The sequence below is a fragment of the Nycticebus coucang genome, chromosome 13 (assembly GCF_027406575.1).
Source record: "Nycticebus coucang isolate mNycCou1 chromosome 13, mNycCou1.pri, whole genome shotgun sequence".
Lineage (NCBI taxonomy): Eukaryota > Metazoa > Chordata > Mammalia > Primates > Lorisidae > Nycticebus > Nycticebus coucang.
Window position 1 is genome coordinate 90,750,502 of NC_069792.1, and position 25,324 is coordinate 90,775,825.

The 25,324-nt window shown below is 41.7% G+C and overlaps 1 protein-coding gene across 1 annotated transcript in view; it reads right to left on the bottom strand.

Moving 5' to 3' along the window:
• ASAP1 (ArfGAP with SH3 domain, ankyrin repeat and PH domain 1) overlaps nucleotides 1-25,324 on the bottom strand; it is a 356,486-nt gene that overhangs the window by 32,506 nt on the left and 298,656 nt on the right. The window contains exons 23-24 of the mRNA XM_053558755.1: nucleotides 24,543-24,650; nucleotides 22,845-23,073 (exon numbers count right to left, since the gene is read on the bottom strand). Of these exons, the coding sequence (XP_053414730.1) occupies nucleotides 22,845-23,073; nucleotides 24,543-24,650 (337 nt within the window). The remainder of the gene's footprint in view (nucleotides 1-22,844; nucleotides 23,074-24,542; nucleotides 24,651-25,324) is intronic.

Genomic DNA, 25,324 nt, shown 5'->3' on the forward strand with positions numbered 1-25,324 from the left:
CAAAGGAGTAGGGCGCTGGCCCCATATACCGGAGGTGGTGGGTTCAAATCTGGCCCTGGCCAAAAAAAAAAAAAAAAAAGAGAAGACATAGTTTGTTTTTAAAAGCTGTTATGTATATCTTCTTGGTTTTGTTTATTCAGAGTGACACTAAAGTCGTTGGTATCTACCAGGCACTACATGCTGGGCATTTTGGCAAACACTTCTTTATTTAAGATGAACGGTTTAACCATGTTCATGGACATGCTTCTGCAAACATTACAAGAAAAAGAAAGGAAAAAGGAAAGAAACAAAAAAACTAAGAACACTGCCACATCAAATGTTTAACATAGGACAGGAGATATCTGGTAATCCAGAAAGGCTCCAAAAGAACTTTTTACATTCTGTGTATTAAAAGAAAAGCTTAATTACTGCTAGCCTCCCTCCTTGGTAAAGTAAGCTCCGATGGTTCCCATTATCAATTACTAGTCAGGACCGATGTTGACTTAATTATTTCTCAACGACAGTCTAGTTTTGAAAGTAAACACTATTAATCTCAGTAAAATTATGATCTACTTTATGATTAAATGGCCATAGCTGTATAATTTGTTCTCTATCCTACTGAAGCGATCCATGATGGACACCTTATGTTTACCCTAAATCAAAACTTAATTATGGTACCAGTCACTGCACTGCAGTTTCAGAAAACATTTTGTTTTTGTATCAGTAAAGTGATTTTTATGGCTTTGCATCTGTATAATGCTTTGTATTTTTCAAAACGCATTTGTGTATACCATTTCTCTTGATTTTTTTCTAGATTCACCTTTTAAAATTTTATGGATATATAGTAACTGTACCTCTTAATTTTCATTAACAACCCTGTTAATGTATGTGGGTTGGGTATTACAGTCCCTGTTTTGTAGCCAAGAAAGCGGGGCTTGTTCTGATTAAAGTCCCGCAGCTGTAGGTGGCAGAATGGGGTAACGTGGGTCTCCAGGACGCAAAGCGCTCAACCCATGTAACAACGCTGCCGGGTTCCCAAAAGCCAGGGCAGTTTTCCTGCTCTTGGCACACAAAAAGGAAAAATAACAAATGCTCAATATCAGGAAGTGTAACTTTCCTCTTGGAAATAAATGGATAATAGATAATAGACAATGGTGAGAGTCTGTAGCAATTGCCTCTTTATTGCCATCTAGGGATTTCCTGATGCAGTGCATCAGACCAAAGAGTCATCCTCTGTCCAACCACAAACCAAGCAAAACCCTGACCCCTTGAATCATCTCAAAAATGAACGGATTAGTACATCATATGCCATTACATACTTTTCCTTCTGACTTCCTTCATATAACTGATTACAATCTATAGTTAGGTATGTCTTTGTTTACTTACGTACCTGTCTCTCCCATAAGCCTATAGGTTCTATTAAGGCCAGACTTTCTCTGGCTTGCTATATAGTACATATTAACTAAATAAATTTATGAATAAATCTCCACAAGGTTGAAAAAGGAACTCTTTTGTGCTAAATAAATCTAGGGCTGAGCATGGTGGCTCATGTCTGTAACCCCTTCACTTTGGGAGGCAAAGGTGAGAGGGTGTACTGTCCCAGACTCTTGGGGCTCAAGTGATCCCCCCACCTCAGCCTTCCAAGTAGCAGGGACTACAAGCACACCACCACACCCAGCTAATTCTTTTTTCTAATAGAGATGGGGGCTTGCCATACCAGGCTGGTTCTGTCAGTGGCTAACAGAATGAGATGCTGTCTCTAAAAAACAAACAAACAAACAAAAAAAGAGTATTGGCTCAGGCAGGAAAACACAATTCTGGCAGGACACAGAAAGATGAAACAAAACAAACTTAACACAAAAAGGAGTGGAGAGGCTGGGCATGGTGGCTCACACCTGTAGTCCTAGAGCTGTGGGAGGCTGAGGTGGGTGGATTGCCTGAGCTCAGAGGTTTGAGACCAGCATGAGCCTGGAGTGAGCCAGAATGGGACCTCGTCTCTACCAAAAAAAAAAAAAAAAAAAAAAAGCTGGGCATTGTGGTGGGCACCTGTAATCCCAGCTACTTGGGCAGCAAAGGGCAAGAGAATTGCTAAAGGAAGAAAGGGAAAAACAAAACAAAACTTCAAACTAAGATGAGTGAAAGCCAGCTGAAATTGAAAGCAAAATTAAAAAAAAAAAAAAAAAAAAAAGGAGTGGAGAGGAAAGATTAGTCAATTGTGGAGGAGGCACACAGGTGACTAATACAGCCAATTTTCTCCCCTTAACTCTGCCAGGGGCTTGTGGAAGTAAGAAGAAAAAACACCCCAATCCTCATTTGCCACTAACATTGGCTACTGTGTCAAATTATCTTGTTTCCTCTTAACCACAGGGGTCTGGTCTTCCAAAGTTGCTGTGAATAACTATGAGGTTAGTTAAATAATTAGAAGGTCTTTTGGGAGGAGCTTGCCCTCTTCCTGAGGGTTTACGTGTTAGTTTAGCATCAGCGTCACATTCCAAGAGGCCGAACCATTCAGAAGAGTGTGTTTTCCACCACAAGAAAGAGTCCCTTAAAAAGAGGTATACGACAGGCCTAGTGATTTGCAGGGCTGGAGGGAAAGCCACAATCAGAAAAAGTCTTTGACAACTGTTTGCAGACACCCACCAGTGTTTCTATTCAGCCACCCTTTATTCTAGAGGTGCTTCTGGCTCCTCTCTCATGTATCAGGCGTTGTGCTCCTGACGCAGGCCTGTCCTCAAGACGTTCTCTGTCCTGTTCTCCCCATGCCATTGTTCCTTGTGTTCTGAGGGGTTCTCTGACTCGCTTTTTACCACTCTCCCTTGGTAAAAGCAGCTCCTCCTGTGCAGATGACTCTTCAGCCCTAACTGTGCTGCTGCTGAGTCACTTCCCACATCTCCAACCGCCTCTTGGTCACTTCACTGGGACATTCTGCCGTAACTTCAACTCAATTGGTCCCCACTGACCCAACCTGAGCTGTGCTGTCATAAGCACCTCCATGTCCTCAGCCCAGGGATGCCTCTAAGGCCTACCCCAGAAGTGTACTGAGCATACAGCCAGGGCGCTGGAAGCTCACCACTGGTGTAGGATGGGAGAGTTCTCGGTTGGCACAATGTGCATCGCTTTAGTGACTTAAGCACTGAAGGCCCCGACTTCACCATGATGCAAACTCTCAATGCAGCAAAACTGCACTTGTACTATATATGAATACATACAAATAAAAAATAAATGGAAAAATGACATGGAGAAGCAGTCACTTATATCTAAATATATATGCATATAATATAGAGACTAAAAAAAAATCCATTCCTAAAATCACAATCAGCATGCATTTCCAATCTCCTCTTCCACTTCCTGCATTTTCTAGAGCCACTGTTACTGAATATTATGTGCCTGACCGAAAACTTAGGAGTTGGGAATTTTATATCCATTGCTGAGAACTTACTTTAGAAAACATTAATGTTATTGTTACTGGCATCATTAGTATGCATTTTATTATTTTGTTATTATTATATTTATTTATTAACAGAGTCTCAGTATGTTGCCCTCGGTAGAATGCTGTGGTGTCACAGCTCTCAGCAACCTCCAACTCTTGCCTCAGCCTCCTAAGTAGCTGGGACTACAGGCGTCCATCACAATGCCTGGCTATTTTTTTGTTGCAGTTGTCATTGTTGTTTAGCTGGCCTGGGCTGGGTTTGAACCTGCCAGCCTTGGTGTATGTGACTGGTGCTATAACCACTGTGCTACGGGCACCAAGCCCATTCGTGTGTATTTTTTTTTTTAATTTTTATTTTTTTCATTCATGTGTATTTTAAGAGTCAAAGATGCAAGGTTCAGAAAGTTTAGGAACTTGGCTGGTCATAGTAACTGATGGGCTGAGTCCAGTCTCTTCCTGGCTCAAGACACAAAGCCTGCTTCTCCTCCTCTTAATGGCAGCATGTGCTCTCTGGCCAGAATAGCCAGAGACACAACCGAGTTCTCCCCTCACCTCTACACCCTCTCTTTGTTTTCCTTTTATTTTTAGGTACAATGTGATTGTAAGTATTTACTGGATACAGAGTGCATCTGAATATACATCCACTACGTGTGATGATCAAATCAGGGTAGGTGGTACATCCATTACTTCATATGTTTATCATTTCTTTGTGTGTTGTTAACATTAAAATCCTCACTTCTAGCTTTTTCTTTTTTTGGCCAGGGCTGGGTTTGAACCCGCCACTTCTGGCATACGGGGCTGGCGCCCTACTCCATTGAGCCACAGGCACCACCCCACTTCTAGCTTTTTCTTTTTGAGACAGAGTCTCAAGCTGTCACCCTGGGTAGAGTGCCGTGGCATCACAGCTCACAGCAACCTCAAACTCTTCGGCTTAAGTGATTCTCTTGCCTCAGCCTCTCAAGTAGCTGGGACTATAGGCACCTGCCACAATGCCCAGCTATTTTTTTGTTGCAGTTGTTTAGCTGGCCTGGGCCAGGTTCGAACCCACCACCCTCGGTGTATGTAGCTGGAGCCGTAACCACTCTGCTACGGGTATTGATCCCCTTTTTCCATTTTTTATTTTTATTTTATTAAATCATAACTGTATACATTGATATGATCATGGGGCATCATACACTCGCTTCATAGACCATTTGACACATTTTTATCACAATGGTTAACATAGCCTTTCCGGCATTATCTCAGTTACTGTGCCAAAACATTTACATTCTACATTTACCAAGTTTCGCAAATACCCCTGTAAGATGCACCACAGTTGTGATCCCACCGATCCCCCTCCCTCTACCCACCCCCCCCTTTTCCCACTTCCCCCTATTGTTAGGTTGTAACTGGGTTATAGCTTTCATGTGAGAGCCCCAAATTAGTTTCATAGTAGGGCTGAGTACATTGGGTACTTTTTCTTCCATTCTTGAGATACTTTACTAAGAAGAATATGTTCCAGCTCCATCCATGTAAACATGAAAGAGGTAAAGTCTCCATCTTTCTTTAAGGCTGCATAGTATTCCATGGTGTACATATACCACAATTTATTAATCCATTCGTGGATCAATGGGCACTTGGGCTTTTTCCATGACTTAGCAATTATGAATTGGGCTGCAATAAACATTCTGGTACAAATATCTTTGTATGTTGTGATTTTTGGTCTTCTGGGTATATGCCCAGGAGAGGAATTACAGGATTGAATGGCAGATCTATTTTTAGATCTCTGAGTGTTCTCCATATATCTTTCCAAAAGGAATGTATTAATTTGCATTTCCACCAGCAGTGCAGAAGTGTTCCCTTTTCTCCGCATCCACGCCAACATCTCTGGTCTTGAGATTTTGTGATATCGGCTAGTCTCAGTGGAGTTAGATGATATCTCAAAGTAGTTTTCATTTGCATTTCTCTGATGATTAAAGATGATGAGCATTTTTTCATATGTCTGAAGGCCATGCGCCTGTCTTCTTCAGAGAAGTTTCTCTTCAAATCCCTTGCCCAGCCTGCGATGGGATCACTTGTTTTTTTCTTGCTGATGCGTTTGAGTTCTCTGTGGATTCTGGTTACTAAACCTTTGTCAGAGATATACCCTGCAAATATCTTCTCCCATTCTGAGAGCTGTTTGCTTGCTTTACTTACAGTGTTCTTAGCTGTGCAGAAGCTTTTTAGTTTGATCAAGTCCCAGTAGTGTATTTTTGAAGCTGCTTCAATTGCCCAGGGGGTTCTCCTCATGAAATACTCACCCAGACCAATTTCTTCAAGGGTTTTCCCTGCATTCTCCTCTAGTATTTTTATAGTTTCATGTTTTAAGTTTAAATCTTTAATCCAATGAGAGTCTATCTTAGTTAATGGTGAAAGGTGTGGGTCCAATTTCAGTCTTCTGCAGGTTGCTAGCCAGTTCACCCAGCACCATTTGTTAAATAGGGAATCTTTTCCCCACTGAATGTTTTTAATTGGCTTGTCAAAAATCAAATAGCGGTAAGTAGCTGGATTCATCTCTTGGTTCTCTATTCTGTTCCAGATATCTACTTCTCTGTTTTTGTGCCAATACCATGCTGTTTTGATCACTATCGATTTGTAGTAAAGTCTGAGGTCTGGTAGTGTGATTCCTCCTGTTTTGTTTTTATTTCTGAGTAATGTCTTGGCTATTCGAGGTTTTTTCTGATTCCATATAAAACGAAGTATTGTTTTTTCAAGATCTTTAAAATATGACAGTGGAATTTTAATAGGGAGTGCGTTGAAATTATATATTGCTTTGGGTAGTATGGACATTTTGACAATGTTGATTCTTCCCAGCCATGAGCATGGTATGTTTTTCCATTTGTTAACATTTTCAGCTATTTCTTTTCTTAGAGTTTCATAGTTCTCTTTATAGAGATCTTTCACGTCTTTTGTTAGGTAAATTCCCAAATATTTCATCTTCTTTGGCACTACTGTGAATGGGATAGAGTCCTTAACTGCTTTTTCAACTTGACTGTTGTTGGTGTATATAAAGGCTACCGATTTATGGATGTTGATTTTGTAACCTGAGACGCTGCTGTATTCCTTGATCACTTCTAGGAGTTTTGTAGTAGAGTCCCTAGTGTTTTCCAGATACACAATCATATCATCTGCAAAGAGCGAAAGTTTGATCTCTTCTGACCCTATATGGATACCCTTGATCGCCTTTTCTTCCCTAATTGCGGTGGCTAAAACTTCCATTACAATGTTGAAAAGCAATGGAGACAATGGGCAGCCTTGTCTGGTTCCTGATCTGAGTGGAAATGATTCCAATTTAACTCCATTCAATATGATATTAGCTGTGGGTTTGCTGTAGATGGCCTCTATCAGTTTAAGAAAAGTCCCTTCTAGACCAATTTTCTTGAGTGTTCTGATCCTGAAGGGATGCTGGATATTATCAAAAGCTTTTTCTGCATCAATTGAGAGAATCATATGGTCTTTGTTTTTTAATTTGTTTATGTGCTGAATTACATTTATAGATTTACGTATATTGAACCAGTCTTGACACCCTGGGATAAAACCAACTTGGTCATGATGTATAATTTGTTTGATGTGTTGCTGGATTCTGTTTGTTAGGATCTTGTTGAACATTTTTGCATCTATATTCATTAGTTATATTGGTTTATAATTTTCTTTTCTTGTTGGGTCTTTTCCTGGTTTGGGGATCAGGGTGATGTTTGCTTCATAGAACGTGTTGGGTAGTCTTCCTTCTTTTTCTACATTTTGGAACAGGTTGAGTAATATAGGCACTAATTCCTCTTTAAAGGTTTGGTAGAATTCTGACGTGAAACCATCTGGTCCCAGGCTTTTCTTTTTAGGGAGGTTTTGTATAGTTGATGCTATTTCTGAACTTGATATGGGTCTGTTCAACATTTCCACTTGATTCTGGTTAAGTCTTGGAAGGTGGCGTGCTTCCAAGTATCGGTCAATTTCCTTCAGATTTTCATATTTCTGAGAATAAAGTTTCTTGTAATATTCATTAAGGATTTTTTGGATTTCTGATGAGTCTGTTGTTATTTCATCTTTGTTGTTTCTGATTGATGATATTAGAGATTTTACTCTTTTTTTTCTGATTAGGTTGGCCAGAGGTTTATCTATTTTATTGACCTTTTCAAAAAACCAGCTTTTTGATTTATTGGTCTGTTGTATTAGTCTTTTGTTTTCAATTTCATTTAATTCTGCTCTAATTTTGGTTATTTCTTTTCTTCTACTGGGTTTGGGGCTGGAATGTTCTTCCTTTTCCAATTGCTTGAGATGTCCCATTAAGTTGTTAACTTCCTCTCTTTCCGTTTTCTTAAGGAAGGCTTGCAGTGCTATAAATTTCCCTCTTAGAACTGCCTTAGCGGTGTCCCAGAGGTTCTGATAGTTTGTATCTTCATTGTCATTTTGTTCCAAAAAATTGGCGATTTCTTTCTTAATCTCATCTCTGACCCAGCTATCATTCAGCATAAGGTTATTTAACTTCCATGTTTTTGTATGGGTATGCAGATTCCTGTTGTTACTCAATTCAAGTTTTATTCCATGATGGTCCGAGAAGATGCATGGAATAATTTCTATTCCTTTAAATTTACTGAGGTTAGACTTGTGACCTAAAATGTGGTCAATTTTGGAGTAAGTTCCATGGGCTGATGAGAAATATGTGTATTCAGTTTTGTTGGGATGAAATGTTCTGTAGATGTCTGCTAAATCTAAATATTGGATGGTTAGGTTTAAATCTAAGATTTCTTTGCTCAGCTTCTTGCTGGAGGATCGATCCAACACTGCCAAGGGAGTGTTGAAATCTCCGACGATTATGGAGCTGGAGGAAATCAAGTTACTCATGTCTGTTAGAGTTTCTCTTATAAATTGAGGTGCATTCTGGTTGGGTGCATAGATATTAATAATTGAGATCTCATCATATTGAGTATTACCCTTAACAAATATGAAGTGACCATTCTTGTCCTTCCTTACTTTTGATGGTTTAAAGCCTACTGTATCTGCAAATAAAATTGCAACACCTGCTTTTTTCTGATTACCATTTGCCTGAAATATGGATGACCATCCTTTCACCCTGAGTCTGTATTTGTCTTTTAAGTTGAGATGTGACTCTTATATGCAACAAATATCTGGCTTGAGTTTTTGTATCCAGTCAGCTAACCTATGCCTCTTTAGAGGACAGTTTAAGCCATTCACATTGATGGAGAGTATTGATAAGTCTGGTGGAATTTTGGGTATCGAGTTTTTCAAAGGTCCAGTGGACATTTTTAATCCTTTCGCCAGTGTGGAAGTTGGAGTTTGATCCGAAGTTTCTGAGTGAGTTTACTTTTGTGGTATAGGATTGGGTTGGTCATTGTGGAGGATAGGTCTGAGAATATCCTGAAGAGCTGGTTTACTTATGGCAAATTTTTTCAACATATGAATGTCATTGAAGTATTTAATTTCTCCATCATAGATGAAACTCAGTTTAGCTGGATACAAGATCCTGGGTTGAAAGTTTTTTTGCTTTAGGAGATTAAAAGTTGATGACCAGCCTCTTCTTGCTTGAAAAGTTTCAGCAGAGAGATCTGCAGTTATTCTAATATTCTTACCTTTGTACGTTATAGTTTTCTTTCGCCGGGCTGCTTTGAGAATCTTCTCTTTCATGTTAACTTTAGTGAAGCTAATTATGATATGTCTGGGAGATGGCTTTTTGGGGTTGAATCGTGCTGGGGTTCTGAAGCTGTCTGCTATCTGAATTTCAGATTCTCTAGGCATGTCTGGAAAATTTTCTTTCATAATTTCATGTAGAAGGGCCTCTGTGCCCTTGGCTGCCACGTCATCAGTCTCCGAAATTCCTATAACCCTTATGTTATTTTTTTTCGAATTATCTGAGAGTTCTCTGAGTGAGTGATCCGTTTTTGCTCTCCATTTCTCTTCCTCTTTGAGAGATTGGGAGCGTTCGAAGACTTTATCTTCAATGTCAGAAATCCTTTCTTCTGCTTGCTCCATTCTGTTACTGAGGGATTCTACTGTATTTTTCATATCTTTGAGGGCTGTAAGTTCTTGTTTCAGTGTGTCTAAGTCTTTGGTGGTTTTGTCTTTAAATTCGTTAAATTCTTGAGACAGTTTTTGAATTTCTCCTCGAATTCCTAATTCCATTTTATTAATCTTGTCTGCAAACCAAATTCTGAATTCGACTTCTGACATCTCAGCCAGTTGTTTATGAATGGGATCTTCAATCACATCTGCCGTATCTTTTCTTGGGGGGGTTGATCTATTCTGGTTATTCATGTTACCAGAGTTTTTCCGCTGATTCCGCCCCATGGTTTACTCCCTTTGGTTTTTCCCCTGGGGTTTTATCGAGGGCCCGTACAGTGTTGTGGCCTGAGAAACTGGGGCCCTGTCTGGTGTGGTGGAGCAAAGTGGTTCTGTCTTGTTTTCAGCTGGTTTCTGTTCGATCCTATTGCAACTTCTACTCTGGCTTGAAGTCTCAGCTGTGTGGAAAAATCAGCAATTAAGTCACCCCGCCTGCCCACCTCTGGCCCCAGTTGGAAAAGGAGAATCAAACCTTCCTACAACCGCACACCCAGGGCACCGCCTGAAAAGTCCTCAGTCTATTAGCCCAGTTCAAAAGGTCCAAATCAACTGTCTCAATCGGCACCTGTCTCGGCGGGAGAGTTCAAGAGGTCTCTGGGAACTGGATCACAGGGGCCTGGTGACTCCTCTGACACGGCTCATCCCAGTGCAGCGTGGAGTCAGGAGGAGCCACCCAGCAAACAGAGCAGTCTGGGAAGGTTGACGTCTCCTTCCCCACTTTGCCCCTCCGTCGGACCCAGTCACTGGTATCTCTGCAGATGGCTAACCCAGTTGCCTGCAGTGAACAGACACTCCAGGGGTTTGCACCTGCCTGAATCGCAAGGAAGTCTGCCAGGCCCCCGCAGACTGCCGCTATTTAGCAGGAGGAGATGGGGCCTGACATCTTTGAGTGCTTGATGCAGGTGATGGGAAGGAGGTGTTCACTCAGGCTTAGCCCCATTCCTTATGGGTGCTGTTAACAGAACAGAACAGAACAGACAACTTTGCGGGGTTCTGTCTCTGTTCCTGCCGAAATCGCCTACAGAAGACGGGCTGTTCTGAGTTCAAACGTCTTTGCTGCTGGAGGTTTGTGTCCTCTTTGCTGCTGAAGGCTTGCGTCCATCACCTCTCTCGGTCGGCCCCGCCCTGGAAGCTTCCCGGGTTTGTGAGCAGTGTCAGGAAATCCCCCGCTCACCGGTGGCCTCCTCTGGTTGCCCAGGGAGACAGGGGGTGTGGCCTCAGAATATCCAGAAGTGAGCCGTTCTGCCGTTAAAGAAAAAACGGCTGTTGCTCTGTCTCCAGGGAACTGCCACTCTGGTGTGGGCACTCAGCCGACCCTTTTCTCCTCTGTCTCGCGCCCCAGAGTCAGCACTGAGCAGCCGCAGTTTATGCTGGGTCCACACCCCTCGAGAGATCCCCCAAGAATCCGAACTCTTGGGGGACAGGCCCCCAGACCCTGAGTGGGAGTGGGAGGGAAGCTAGAGTTTCATTCAGTTTTATGCCTGGCCGTACTGTTGCCCGCCCGGGGAGGGCTGCTGCACCGCAGGGAAGTGCCACCAAGGCTTGATTTCCCCTCAGCAGAGTGCCCTCTCCTCGCTCACGTGTCTGAGTCAGCGCTGACCTGACGCAGCTCGGGCACTGTGCACTCCCCTCGAGAAATCACCCAAGGATCCGAACTCCTGGGGGATAGGCCTCCAGACCCCGAGTGAGAGTAGGGGCGCTCAGCGGGGAAGCTAGAGTTTTGTTTTTTTTTTTGTAGAGACAGAGTCTCACTGTACCGCCCTCGGGTAGAATGCCGTGGCGTCACACGGCTCACAGCAACCTCTAACTCTTGGGCTTACGCGATTCTCTTGCCTCAGCCTCCCAAGCAGCTGGGACTACAGGCGCCCGCCACAACGCCCGGCTATTTTTTGCTGCAGTTTGGCCGGGGCTGGGTTTGAACCCGCCACCCTCGGCATATGGGGCCGGCGCCCTACTCACTGAGCCACAGGCGCCGCCCGGAAGCTAGAGTTTTATTCAGTTTTGTGTAGTAATGTTGCCCGGGGAGGGCTGCTGCACCGCACCGCAGGGAAGTGCTGCCGAGGCGTGACTCCCCCTCAGCCCGGTGCCCTCTCCTCGCTCGCGTGTCTCGGAGTCTGCGCTGACCAGTCGCGGCTCGGGCACTGTGCACTCCCCTAGAGAAATCACCCAAGGATCCGAACTCCTGGGGGACAGGCCCCCAGACCCCAAGTGAGAGTGGGGGGGGAAGCTAGAGTTTCATTCAGTTTTATGCCTGGCCGTATTGATGCACTGCACCACAGGGAAGTGCCGCCGCGGCGTGACTCCCCCTCAGCCCGGTGCCCTCTCCTCACTCGCGTGCCTCAGAGTCAATGCTGACCAGTCGCAACTCAGGGCCTGTCCACTCCCCTTGAGAAATCACTCAAGAATCCGAACTCCTGGGGGACAGGCCTCCAGACCTCAGTGGGCAGGAGGGGAGTGTTGGGGATTCAGGGTTGCTGGCAAAGGATTTTTAAAGTTTTATTTAGTTTTATGCCTGGCAGGAGAACACCATGGCACCCCAGTAGGGGAGATAGGTCCAGTTTTTAGAAGGTCTCTCCCGTGGAGTGTAGTGGGAGGGCCTTTAATTTCTGCCCGTTTGTTTAATTGTGGGGCTCTTGAGCCGGTCTCATGGGGGAGGGGGACTCCCGTCCGCTTGGTGGTGGATTTTGTACCTTTTGTTTGTGTCCTTGTGATCACAGCTTGCCTCAGCGGTGTTGATGTGCGTTCTTCAACCTTCTCTCTTGGTGTGGCTCAAGTCCACCAGGCTACTTACCAAATTCCTGTCCCGTAATTCTCCTTCTGGACGGGAGCCTCTGTTGAAAGCTGGCTTCAGTCCGCCATCTTGTCTCCCTCCCCCCACCCTTTTTCCATTTTTAAATGGGATTATTATTATTACTTTTGCTGTTGAGTTGTATGAACTCCTTGTATATTTTGGATAGTAGTCCCTCGTTGGATAAATAGTTTGTAAATATTTTCTCCCATTCTGGTGGCCATCTTTTCACTTTATTTACCATTTCTTTTGGTGTGCATAGTTTTTTAGTTTGATATAGTCGTGCTTGTCTATTTTTGTTTTTGTTGTCGGTGCTACTAACGTCTTAACCATAAAATCTTTACTTAAACCAGTATCTGGAATAATTTCTCCTACTTATGTTTTCTTCTATCAGTTTTATTGTTTTAGATCTTACATCACCGTCTCTAATTTTGAGTTGACTTTTGTATACGGTGAGAGACAGGGGTCTAGTTTCATCCTCCTGCCTATAGATATCCAGTTTTCCCAGCACTATTTACTGAAGAGGGTGTCCCTTCCCTAATTTGGGTTTTGATGTCTCTGTCAAAAATCAATTGGCTGTAAGAAAAAGTTGATTTATTTCTGGGTTCTTAATTCTGTTTCACTGGTCTATGTGTTTTTATATCACAACTAAACTGTTTTTGTTATTATAGTTCTGTAGTATATTCTGAAGTCAGGTAGTGTAATGCTTTCAGTTTTGCTTTTGTTTTCAGTATTACTTTGGCTATTGCTATTTGGGGTCTTTTGTGGCTCCATACAGATTTCAGGTTTTTTTTTCTTCTAGGTTTATGAAGAATGTCATTGGAATTTTGAAAAGACTACAGTTGATCTGTAGATTGCTTTGGGCCGTACAGTTATTTTGACAACATTTATGCTTATAATCTACGAGTGTGGTTAGGCTTTCCTTTTTTTTTTAATGTCTTCTTCAGTTTCTTTTATTGGTATTTTATAGTTTTGATTGTAGAGAGCTTTAATCTCCTTGGTTAGATTTATTTCTAAGTCTTTTACACTTTTTTTTTTTTGTAGCTGTTGTAAACAGGATTGCTTTCTTGATTTTTTTGAATCTTGTTATTGACGTACAGAAATGCTACTGATTTTCTGTATGTTTATTTTATATCCTGCCACTTTACTGAATTTGTTGATTACTTCTACAAGTTTTTTTATAGAGTCTTCATTTTTTACTATATAAAAGATCATGTTGTCTTCAAAAAGGAACAGTTTGTGACTTCTTCTTTTCCTGTTCAGATGTCCTTTTTTTCCCCTTGCCAATTGCTCTGGACAGGACTTTGAGGATATGCTGCATAGGAGTGGTGAAAACATCCTTGTCTTGTTTCAATTTTTAGAGGAAAAGCTTTCAGCTCTCTCCCACTCAGTGTAATTTAGCTGTCGGTTTGTTACACATGCCTTGATTGTGTTGAGGTATGTTCCTTGTATACCTAATTTGTTGAAAGTTTTTATCATGAAGGGATGTTGAATTTTATCAGATACTTTTTCTCTGTCTACTGAGATGATCATATGGTGTCTATTCTTATTTTGTTGATGTGGTGTATCTCACATTTATTGACCTGCATATGTTGACTCATCCTTGTATCCCTGGGATAATCCTACTTGATCGTAGTCCATTATCTTTTTGGATTTGGTTCCCTAGTATTTTGCCAATTTTTGTATCTGTGTTCATCAGGGATATTGGCCTGTAGCTTTCTTTTTATTGTTGTTGTTCCTGTCTGGTTTTGTTATCAGGGTAATGCTGGGCTCAAAGAGTGAATTAGGAAGAAATCTCTCCTCTTCAATTTTTTGGAACAGTTTACAAATTGGTATTAGTTCGTCATTAAAGAATCCAGCAGTAAAGCCACCTGGTCTTGGGCTTTTTCTTTGTTAGACTTTTTATTACTGATTCAGTCTTGTTATTTGTTACCCATCTCCTCAGGTTTTCTATTTCTTTCTGGTTTAATTTTGGTATGTTATATATGTCTAGGAATTTACTTGTTGGCATACAGTTGTCGTAACAGTCTCTAATGATCCTTCATACGTCTATGATATCAGTTGTAATGCTTCCTTTTTTGTCTCTGATTTTATTTGGGTCTTCTCTCTTTTTTCTAGCCTAACTAAATAGGTTTCTCAATTTTACATAACTTTTTATAAGGCCAACTTTTCATTTTGTTGATCTTCTTTAATTTTTTTGTTCTTATTTTTTTTCCTGATCTTTTAAATTTCTTTCTACTAATTTTGGGTTTGGTTTATTCCTTCTTTTCAGTTCCTGGTGGTGTAACATTGTATTTATTTGAAATTTTTCTTTTTTGACATAGAAATTTATTGCTATAAACGTCCCTCTTAGAACTGCCTTTGCTCTGTCCTATAAGTTATATCTTTCAAGGGTCAGCTCAAATGTAGCCTCACCCGGAATCCTCTGTAATCCATCCCTTTTTCCCTGGAGCAATTGTTTCTACATTTGAACGTCCGAAAAGCTTAATGGTGCTAGATATTCTCTATATTGCATTAGAGCTACAATTTATCTTCTTTCTTAGACTTTACACTTCCACAGGGTAAGATCCGTATTATCTTCACATCTCCAGGGCCAGTGTCTGGCATACTTTGGGTACTCAGTACACATTTATAAGCATAATTCTTGGTGTAAGTTAGGAGGACTATTATTCTTTTCTTATCTCTTTGAGACAACGTCTTGTTCTGTTGCCCAGGTTAGAGTGCAGTGTTGCAATCACAGCTCACTGTAGCCTCCAAAGGAGGATTCTTTTTTAATATCCTTGTATATCTGATTTTCAGTAAAGCAAAAAAACTGCAGGTCTCCCATGTTGGTAATACTGAATCTCTGAAATTTCAAAGATAAAAAACCAGACCTATAAGATGGATTAAAAAATTATCTTGACACTGCCCTGCTGGTGGGAATGCAAACCAATACATTCTTTTGGAAAGATGTTTGGAGATCACTTAGGGATCTAAAAATAGACCTGCCATTCGATCCTTCAATTACTCTACTAGGTATATATCCAGAAGACCGAAAATCACTTTATAACAAAGATATTTGCAGCAGAGTGTTTATTGCAGCCCAATTCATAATTGCTTAGTCATGGAAGAAGCCCAAGTGCCCATTGACCCATGAATGGATTAATAAATTGTGGTATATATATACCATGGAATATTATGCAGCCTTAAAAAAGATGGAGACTTTACCTCTTTTATGTTTACATGGATGGAGCTGGAACATATTCTTCTTAGCAAAGTATCTCAAGAATGGAAGAAAAAATATTCAATGTACTCAGCCCTATTATGAAACCAATATATAAGCACCCGCACTTCCACATGAAAGCTATAACCCAACTACAGCCCAAGATGAAGAGGAAAGAGAAGGGGAAAGAGAAGGGGAGGAGGGAGAATGGGTGGAGGGAGGGTAATTGGTAGGACCACACTTAAGGTGCATTTTACAAGGGTACATGTTAAATCTTCTAAGTGTAGAATATAAATGTCTTTTTTTTTTTTTTTTTAGAATATAAATGTCTTAACACAGTAACTAAGTAAATGTGGTGAAGGCTATGTTAACCAGTTTGATGAAAGTATTTCAAATTGTATATAAAACCAACACATTGTACCCCATAATTGCATTAATGTACACAGCTATGATTTAATAAAAAAAAAATTCAAAAAAATTATCTTGAATAATTTTTGAAAAATTTATCTGTAGAAGTATAATTTGCATATTCCAATATCCCATACAGGAGGGGTATTGACAGAAGTTATATCTATAGAACTCTGGACAAAATAAACAAAAGTTTTATCAGCAGTTTCTAATAGGTTTTTACAAAATTACGTTAATTAACAAAAATTATATCTATTTATCATATGCAACACATTTTTAAAAATTGGAGATGGCTTCAAACAACCTCTGACTGAAAATATTCAGGGGCTCAGCGCTTGTAGCTCAGTGGTTAGGGCGCCGGCCACCTACAGCAAGGCTGGAGGGTTTGAACCCAGCCAAGTCTACTAAAACAATGACAACCGCAACAAAAGTAGCTGGGGCAAAAGAATAGCTTAAGCCCAAGAGTTTGAGGTTGCTGTGAGCTGTGACACAACAGCCTCTACTGCAGGTGACATAGTGAGATTCTGTCTCAAAAAAAAAAAAGGAAAGATTCAGGAAAAAATAACACAATAAAAAAATAATTCAGGATGGCAGGATGGGCAGATGGCTCATACCTATAATCCTAGCTCTCCAGGAGGCTGAAGCAAGAGGATTGTTTAAGGCAGAGGTTTTCAACCTGTGGGTCTTGAACCCTTTGTAACAATGAAAATACACTGCAGCATTAGAAAGGTTGAGAACCACTGGTTTAAGGTCAGGAGTTTGAGACCACCTTAAATAACACCCCATCTCTACTTAAACAAAGAAACAACAACAACAAAAACAAAACCCAGAAAAATTAGCCAGGTGTGGTGGCCCTAGGCCTGTAGTTGCCAGCGAGGCAGGAGGATTGCTTGAGCCCAGGTGTTTGAGGTTGCTGTGAGCTAGGTTCATGGCACTTTGGTCTGGGCAACAGAGTGAGACTCTGTCTCAAACAAACAAACAAAAAATCAGCAATAAAACAATACGATTAAATGCATTTACATCGTATTAGGTATTACAAGTAATCTAGAGATGACAGATGATAGGAGAGAACAAGTACAGACTATATGCAAATATTAACACTAACCATTTATAGTAGGAACTTGAGCATCCTTGGAATTTGTATGGGGTTGGAGGACTACCCCATAGTAGCTGTGGAAAGGTTAAATCAAGCTAATTAACATAAACATTATCTCACATATATACATCATTATTTCTGTAGTGAGAACACTTAAAATCTTTCAAGAATACAACAAAGATGCCAAGTTGGAGGATGGATCTCTTGAACCTATTCCTCCTATCTAACTGATCTAATGGTTTTCACAGTATAGAGCTTCAAAGAGCAGAAAGCTTATGCTAATTACTTTAAAAAGTAGGTAAATTCGCAATACTGTGTATTTATATAGATAAGGGCTCTGCGGTAGAAGGAAGGTGCTGTTATTAATTGCGGTATTCAGATGGGGAAAAATGTGTACAGTGTCCCAGGATACCACAGTAGGTCTGCAGGCCTGGCCAGGATTCCAACAGGACCAGGGATTACCTGTGTTTATATAATACAGTACTATGCTTCTCTGTAGGCTGATTTCTACACAGGAAACAAACACTTCATTTGTCCTTCCCCCTCCTACGACACTGATTATTAAGAAAAAGTACTGGGATTCAAGGGGCCAGTGCACCTTGGCCAGGGCTAGGTGATTCGCATACAATGTTTTAAAAAGGACTTGGGGAAAATGATTTTAAAAAGCCAAAAAGACAAAGCAAAACAAACAAACAAACAAAAAAAAAAAACACCTCAAAATAAAACACAAATGGAGAATGACAGTCTGACAGTCTGTGAGAAGCTTTAATGTCAACCCACATACATATTTGTCTTCCTATGAGATAAAAACCCCGGTAACCTGTACAGCCACCAATGTGAATGTTGCTGCTCACAGGAAACTATCTCCCAAGTGAGTTGGAATCACTGGGTGGGGCATGCCATGAGGGTAGGCCACTGGACGTCCTCTGTCTTTCACTCTTCTGTGTTCTCACTACTGCCACAGACCTCTAGGGAAAGTTGAAGGAATGTATAAAATGCTTACACAGCTGTGTTTGGGCATAATTGTTGCTGCAAAAATTTCATAGAAAGATTTTCAGTAAATCAACTGTCACACACCTAGGACATCTGGTTTAGTTTTCTGAGTGCTTCTTCCTTACTCTGGCCATCTGTTTCTGGAACTCACTGTTACAGACAGATTCTGTCTGTTGTTGTTTACGCGTTCAGTGAGCACTGACCTATCCTCTGTGCCACGGATACAAAGATAGCTCATTCACAGCCCTTGCCCTGGAGGAGTCCTGCCTGGTTACTGGGAGAATGCAATGAGGACTCCACGACCCTCTCTTTGAAGCCGTAAGCAGCACCTCTCCATCCTGTTCCTCCAGAAGCAACCTCACTGGCCTCTGTGGCACATTCTACTGTTCCCTCTTCCCCCTGCAGTGACAGCTCTGAGAACGGGAGCCACTTCTCCGCTTTTCTCTACGTTCCCAGTGCCTGGACTATTTGTTGAACTGAATACATGTAGTAAGGTCAAATCCCCATTTACTGAATGCTCACTATGCACCTGTCAGTTCATAGACATTATCTCATGTTGTTTAAGCAGTAACCCAGCAAGACACAGACTCGATCTTTGCTTTTCAGTTGAAGACCCTGAAAATTGGCGAAATCAGCTTAATGTTAGGACAAGATGAGTATAGGGGCAGGACTGGCCCTTATGGGGAAGAAACCACAGTCTCTTCTCCAGGGGCAGGCAAGGGAAAGAAGTCTTCTTGCAAAGAAGAACAGTGCTGTTTGAAAGGCTTCCCAGGAGTCTGCAGCTGCCTAGCAACCTCTGGTCTGGTTTGACACAGACTCATCTGCCTTAGCTTATTACTCTCAAACTACTACATATTCTTTGATTGCTGAGGATATATAGTTTATTCACCTAAACTAACAGCAAGTGTAACATCTGATTGGATATACACTGTGGTACCATGCCTTCACCAACAAGCATCTACTGAGGCTCTCAGAATGTCAGGCACTGCACTGCTTTCATGTATAATTGCTAGTTTATCAGCCCAAGGTTAGATAAGATAGGAAGCAGAAAGTCTGCATCATAGCATATGTGCATGAATGCAAAATAAATATTTAGAAGTATTCACATGATAGTGAGAGAGGGCTATATAATTCCTTATTCTAGGGGCTTGATTTCAAATGAAGGGAATGGACTGTAATTAGCATCAGTTATTAATATTTCTAAAAACTTAAGTAGTTCTTAAGTTAAATAAGCTTGTTTAGATTGAATTTATTACTCATTTATTTAACAAATCCTTTCTTTAAGGTGCCTACCACGTGCTATGTCTTAGCATCTGTGAATTTAGCAGACTTGGGTGACTTCACTCTGGTCCCTATTTCCCAACCTCTCTTGTAAAAGCAGAAGATCGGCATCAATACAAGCAGTGGTATCCTCTATGAAACACAAAGCACCAGGCACTGAGCTAAATGCTTCACACACTTCTCGTTGAACTCGACGTGACAATCTCACGTGAGTGACTATATGCCAGGTATAAGCTTTTGTTGCTGCTATATAAAAGGTATGAAATTTTGCAATGGGAGAAAGCCACAGTTATATAGCTTAAATTAAAAAAGACAGTTAATTCATACAAACCATCATAAACAAGGTGTATCTGGTTTCAAATACCTGTTCTGTGAGATAGATACTGACTGTAGCATTGTGTTGTCCACCACATTCTTCCACAGTATAGAAACATCTAGAGTCACAGCTTACCAGTCCTAACAGAAATCTCTTATAGCAGTGTCAGGCATTGCATTTTATAAAATGCTTTCTCCAAATATTGTCTCATTAGATTCTGATGATAATTCCACAAAGGCAGGCAAAACAGATATGAATCATCTTCCTTAACATGGAAAAGGAGAAACCAGAAGATATGGTCTAACAAGTCCTAAGGCCAGCTTTGATCTTCTACCCTACTTCAGCTATTACACGACTTCAAGTCAATTCCTTAATGTTTCCTGGGCTTAGTTTCCTTACCTGTACAATGGGTACAGATTGTGTTAATTTTTCAGCAACCTAGCTCTAAAAAACTCCACATTCTATGACATTATTTTATTTTAAAGATTTAAAAAGAAACTAATGTTGGTAAGCCTCAAGAATCTGGTCTTAATAAACATGGAGCAGGGTGGGTGGTGGTGGTGGTGATGGAGCAGAAGGAAGCTGCTGATCACGAATGAGAAATTTCTTCACACCTAAATTAATTTTATAGATTTAATCTCTCTGAACTCTGTATATCTGAAGAGGGGCTCAGGAGAAAAACATTTCTTTATGTGGCTTAAGGATGGTGAATTTGGGATTCTGAATCGTGGAGTTCTTCTGAGACTCTGCCTGGAGCACTGCTTAAGCACAAGGGAGCTTTGCTTGATGATAATTTAGGTCAAACTTCCTTGAATTTTGATGAGGCAGCTGGAGTTTCTTGAAAATATTCCTCCACTGGATTCAGAGTAATTCTTTATACTCTTCCCTTTTGTATTCCTCTTATTTGTGGGAACTTTATTATGACTGCCTATTTCTGCCTCATCAGAAGCCCATCATCCTTCAAACCCCTAAATTCACAGTTGTAGAAATGACTTCTGCTGCAGACAGAGACCTCTGCTTTACTTGCCATGGATAACGAGCAACCCAAAAGACAGATTTGGGACACCCTGATTTTCATGAAAATAGTTTGTTCAGTTCAAAAGAAGGGAATGAAAAAAACATAGAGGCCACAAAACAGAGAAGAATTCTCTGGGCACACAGCATCGGCTGACCTTTAACAATGTCTTCTAAGAACCCCATTCTAAATATTATCAGTTTTCCAAACGTTAAGGACACGTGAGCTCAGCTAGCCATAGGACAGCTCATGTTTCAAGTCCTTTAAAAAAGTCACAAGAAGACCACACACCTCATGTCTCACCTGCAGACGGGCCTAATCTCTGAAGGGGATGTCCTGCTATGAATGGCCAAGGAAAACCCCTTTAGGAGGGTAGCTTTCTGTTTACAATTATACAATTTCTGGGGGAAGGGTAAGCCCACACTATCCTTAACTGACTGTGGTCGCTACAGCTAAACCTTCTGGGTCTTTAGTAAAGAGCTGGTAAGAATTTATTCAAGGTAGGAGAGATGCTCTTGGCATTGAATCTGACAGTGTACTTTATGGGTTTCTGTATCCTCTTGGCCCCCAGCATCACTTTATCCTATCTGTCATTTTCAGGATTCTCAGCAACCTGGAGTCTCTGAGAACAGGTATGGATAGGCCATGCCTGTCTACATTGCTCATCACTATTACGTCGGTAACTTATCATTCATTAGGTGACATGAAATCTTTCAGAGTCGCTGCTTCCATTATTAATTGCACTTGGTCTGGAAGTTTTTCATGTTCCTCTGTAGGCACAGAAAGAGAATCTTTACTATTGTCAGATTGCCACCCTGATAAGATTGCTACCTTTACCCAGAGGGAAGTGGCAACGCAGTGTTCTTACATTACAGATCTGTAGGTTGATAAGTTAAATATTTAAAAAACATTCTAGTATAATGTATGGAATGGTAAGAAAACATCAGCAGGTCAAACCTTGGGCTTACAGGCACTATTGCTGTTATGACAGTTGGTTATCTTTAAGGAAAACTCTCACGTCAAAGCCCCATTTTAACTTTTCTCTATTACTTTATGATCTATGAGGCCATTTGGGGTCTCTCTAAGAACACAGCTCCCATTTATAACACTATTTCAATAGAGAATAAGCTCTGAAAAAACACTGTTTTGAATAAAGCTCACATTTCCCAGAAAATAGCCCCAGTGTGATTCAAATAGGCATGGCATTGTGTACTAAGACGGCCCTGAAACCTGCGGCAGCATGAGCCGCACACACAGGCAGAATCCTGCATTGGGATTTACTGGTACAAATTAAACTTAAACCAAACTCTGGGGACCTCTCAATTATCCCCCGCCCCAGCTGGGGCAACGCACTGATGGTGGCATTTCTCTGCCTACATTTGTCTCTGTACAGGTGGGAACACATGCTGACCTCTTGAGCTGGGCACGCTGTGGACTTGGGACAGAGGACAGGCGCTTTCTTGCTGCAGAACAGGGTGTTGGACCATTAGCCTGAGGTGCTAGTCCCACAGAAGTATATGACAACACACTGCGTGATCAACCCTCCTCTGGGAGATATTATTTTCCAAGTAGTATCACTTAGAAAAACAATTGTCCTCAGAGAGTGTAGGAGTGTGGACTCTGGTCATACAGAACCTGAGTTAGAACCCCAAGCAGTTAAGAACTTTAGGCTGATTCCTTAGCATTTCTGAAGCTCAGCCCCCTCACCTGCATGGCGCCAGTAACTGTAGTACTTACCTCCTTCTGAGACCATAAAATGAGAAGGAGCTGACCTAGGACCCCTCCTAAAGCAAGTGTTCTTAACTACTAACTACCACCACCACTTCAAAAGCATCTTCATTTGGTGTAGCAAAAATTAACTTTTCAAAGAATCAAAATGCCACCCCATATCATCAAAAGCACAGTTTCTGGAGCCATGTGCACCTCAGATGGATCTCAACTCTACTGGCTGTGTGACCTTGGGAAAGTCACTCTACCTCTTGAGCCTAGTTTCCCTGTCTGTGAAATGGGCACAAAGACACACTCCTCCTAGGATTATCATGAGGTGAACACAAGATAATGCAGGGAGAGTGCCCACGCACGACCTGTTCTGCTGCTGGTACCTGGCAAGTCACAAGGTCCCTAGTTCAAGCTGCCCTGAGAACACATTCCATACTCTGCCATTCAAATGTGGCAATTCTTAGCTCAAAGCTGGGCAGATTGCCAGGTCTAAGGATAGAGTTACAAAGCCCTTCTCAGAGCCCTACCTTTCCCGGCGTTTCTGGGAGGCAGAGGAGGAGCCTCTGTGGTCGGTGATGTGGGTGAGTCTGTGCTTGTGGAGACGAAGATCTGGTTGGTGAAGGCCCCGTAGGAGAGCCGCTGTTTGTCCCTTGGAGTGCTGAACCCTGGCAGTGCCAGCTTGTCCTGGGGGGAGATGCTGGAGGAGTGGCAGAAGCTCTGAGGTCTAGGGGAGCGTTCTTTCTTGATAGGGCTTGGCTGGCAGATGAAATAACAGTGGGTGAGATGATAATAAAGATACTCTTTGGGCTCACAGAGGACCTCTGCAGGGTGGGCTCAGGTGATAATCCGGGTTTCTGTGCCTCTCTGCACTTTAGAAGGCCAGCCATGAAACCTCATAGTGACAATACAGGATGAGAGAAGGATCTAGATACTATACTTCTGCTTCTTATAACAAACACTATCAGCAATCACACTAGTGAAACACTGGCTGGGGATAAGCAGCAGTATTCAGAAGTGCTGTATCAGGTCACAGATTTAACCTTGGGTTAACAAATACCTTTCCTATGTAGGACACTTTCACCAACATTTGAATAGTCTATCTGCCCATCTGTAATATGTTACATTGAGTTTCTTCCCTGCTCAACTCTTTAATGCTGAAGTTCTCATTCTTTACTTCATTTTACGTCCTCTTAGGAAGTACACTCACAGATCTGTAAATCCAATCCTAGCCCTTGGATTATAAACCATTTTCTTTTTTTTTTTTTTTTTATTGTTGGGGATTCATTGAGGGTACAATAAGCCAGTTACACTGATTTATAAACCATTTTCAATGGCCCGTGAGGTGTCCCTGGTGTTTGCACTCACGGTGATGACATCAGCATGCGCTTAGCTGCCCAAATTTGACAACTCAGTGTCATCTGGAAGCTCCAGTTTCTTCACTGACACCTCAGAAACATCCCTTCACGCCCACTCCTAGTGCAGGTGCTCACCAGCTCCCACAGTGGCACTAGCATCCAAATGGCCCCCAACTCCAGTTTCTTTGCTACAGCCCATTTTCCACCCAGTGGCCAGAAATGGCAAAATCTTGCTCTTCTGACAATGAATCTCTGTTGGCTTATGACCGCTTGTATAAAAACCAAAAGGCCAAACCTGGTCCACAAAGCCCTTCCTGATCTGGCCTTCCTGACTCTGCAGGGCAACTGCCCACCTCTGCACACCCAGCCAGGTGAGTGCACCTCACACACGGAGCTTTTCACCATTTCTCAGATACCCAGGCTCTATCACGACCCCTTGCCTTGGCATGCGATGTTTTCCCTCCCTGGAATGACGCTTTTCTCCTCCCTTTGCCTGGCAAGCTCTAACCTATCTATCCTCAGAAACGCTGCCTCCAGACTGCCTTTAGCCTTCAGACTGCAACATCAACTCCTGCTAGGACTTCCAGCCCGCTGTGCTCCCCTGTGGACTCTGAACTTGCCAACGCATTCAATCGTGTGAGTCAATTCCTTAGATCTGTTTCCTTCTTCCAATCCCTAGTGGTTGTTTCTCTGGAAAACCTTGATTAATATTACTTTAAGTGACACCCCAAAAGATCAAAGACCGGGCAATAAATACAGAGTTGGCATACTGGATCATAAGACCAATCAATCTCACAAAAAACACATGTTGTCCATACAAAGTAGAGAAACAGAAGTGCTGAGGAATTTGGGGACATAATTTACACTCACTTTGTCATCCAGATCATCGTCACTTTCATCCATTTCTTCCTGTCGAAGGTTCCATTCATACTCTACATGGACATGTGGATTGAACTTCCCAGATTTAGCTTGGGAAAGCTGGAAGAAACAGCAAATGCATATCATTTTAATTAAAATGCTTAGTCTCAAGTGGCTAAGGCGCCAGCCACATACACCAGAGCTGGCAGGTTCGAATCCAGCCTGGACCCGCCAAACAACAATGACAACTATAACCAAAAAATAGCCGGGCATTGTGGTGGGTGCCTGTAGTCCCAGCTACTTGTTAGGATGAGGCAAGAGGATTGCTTAAACCCGAGAATTTGAGGTTGCTGTGAGCAGTGATGCCACAGTACTCTACCCAGGGCGGCAGCTTGAGACTCGGTCTCAAATAAAAAAAAAAAAAAGCCAAATATCCCAATATTATAAAAACACTGAGAAAATCCTACCTCATTTCTGATTTTAAATGATCAGTAAGCTGTATTACAGGGAAAACTCTGATTAGACAAACTGGATTCCTACACAACAAGTTTAAGAGGAATTGCAAAGAATTATAGGAAGACCCCTCTTTATTTTGAGAACTTGACTTCTTTGCACAATTAAAAGCTTCCTTAATATTATCAAGTGGGCTTCAAAACTTCAAATTCCTAGCTGAAAGGCAAAATCAGCCTGAGAAGTTTAAGAGGTAGGCTTTTAATGTCCCAGTCCAATCTGTGGTCCCTTTTTCTTATTTATAAAATGGGAGCAGGGATAACTGTCTCAAAGAACTTTTTAAG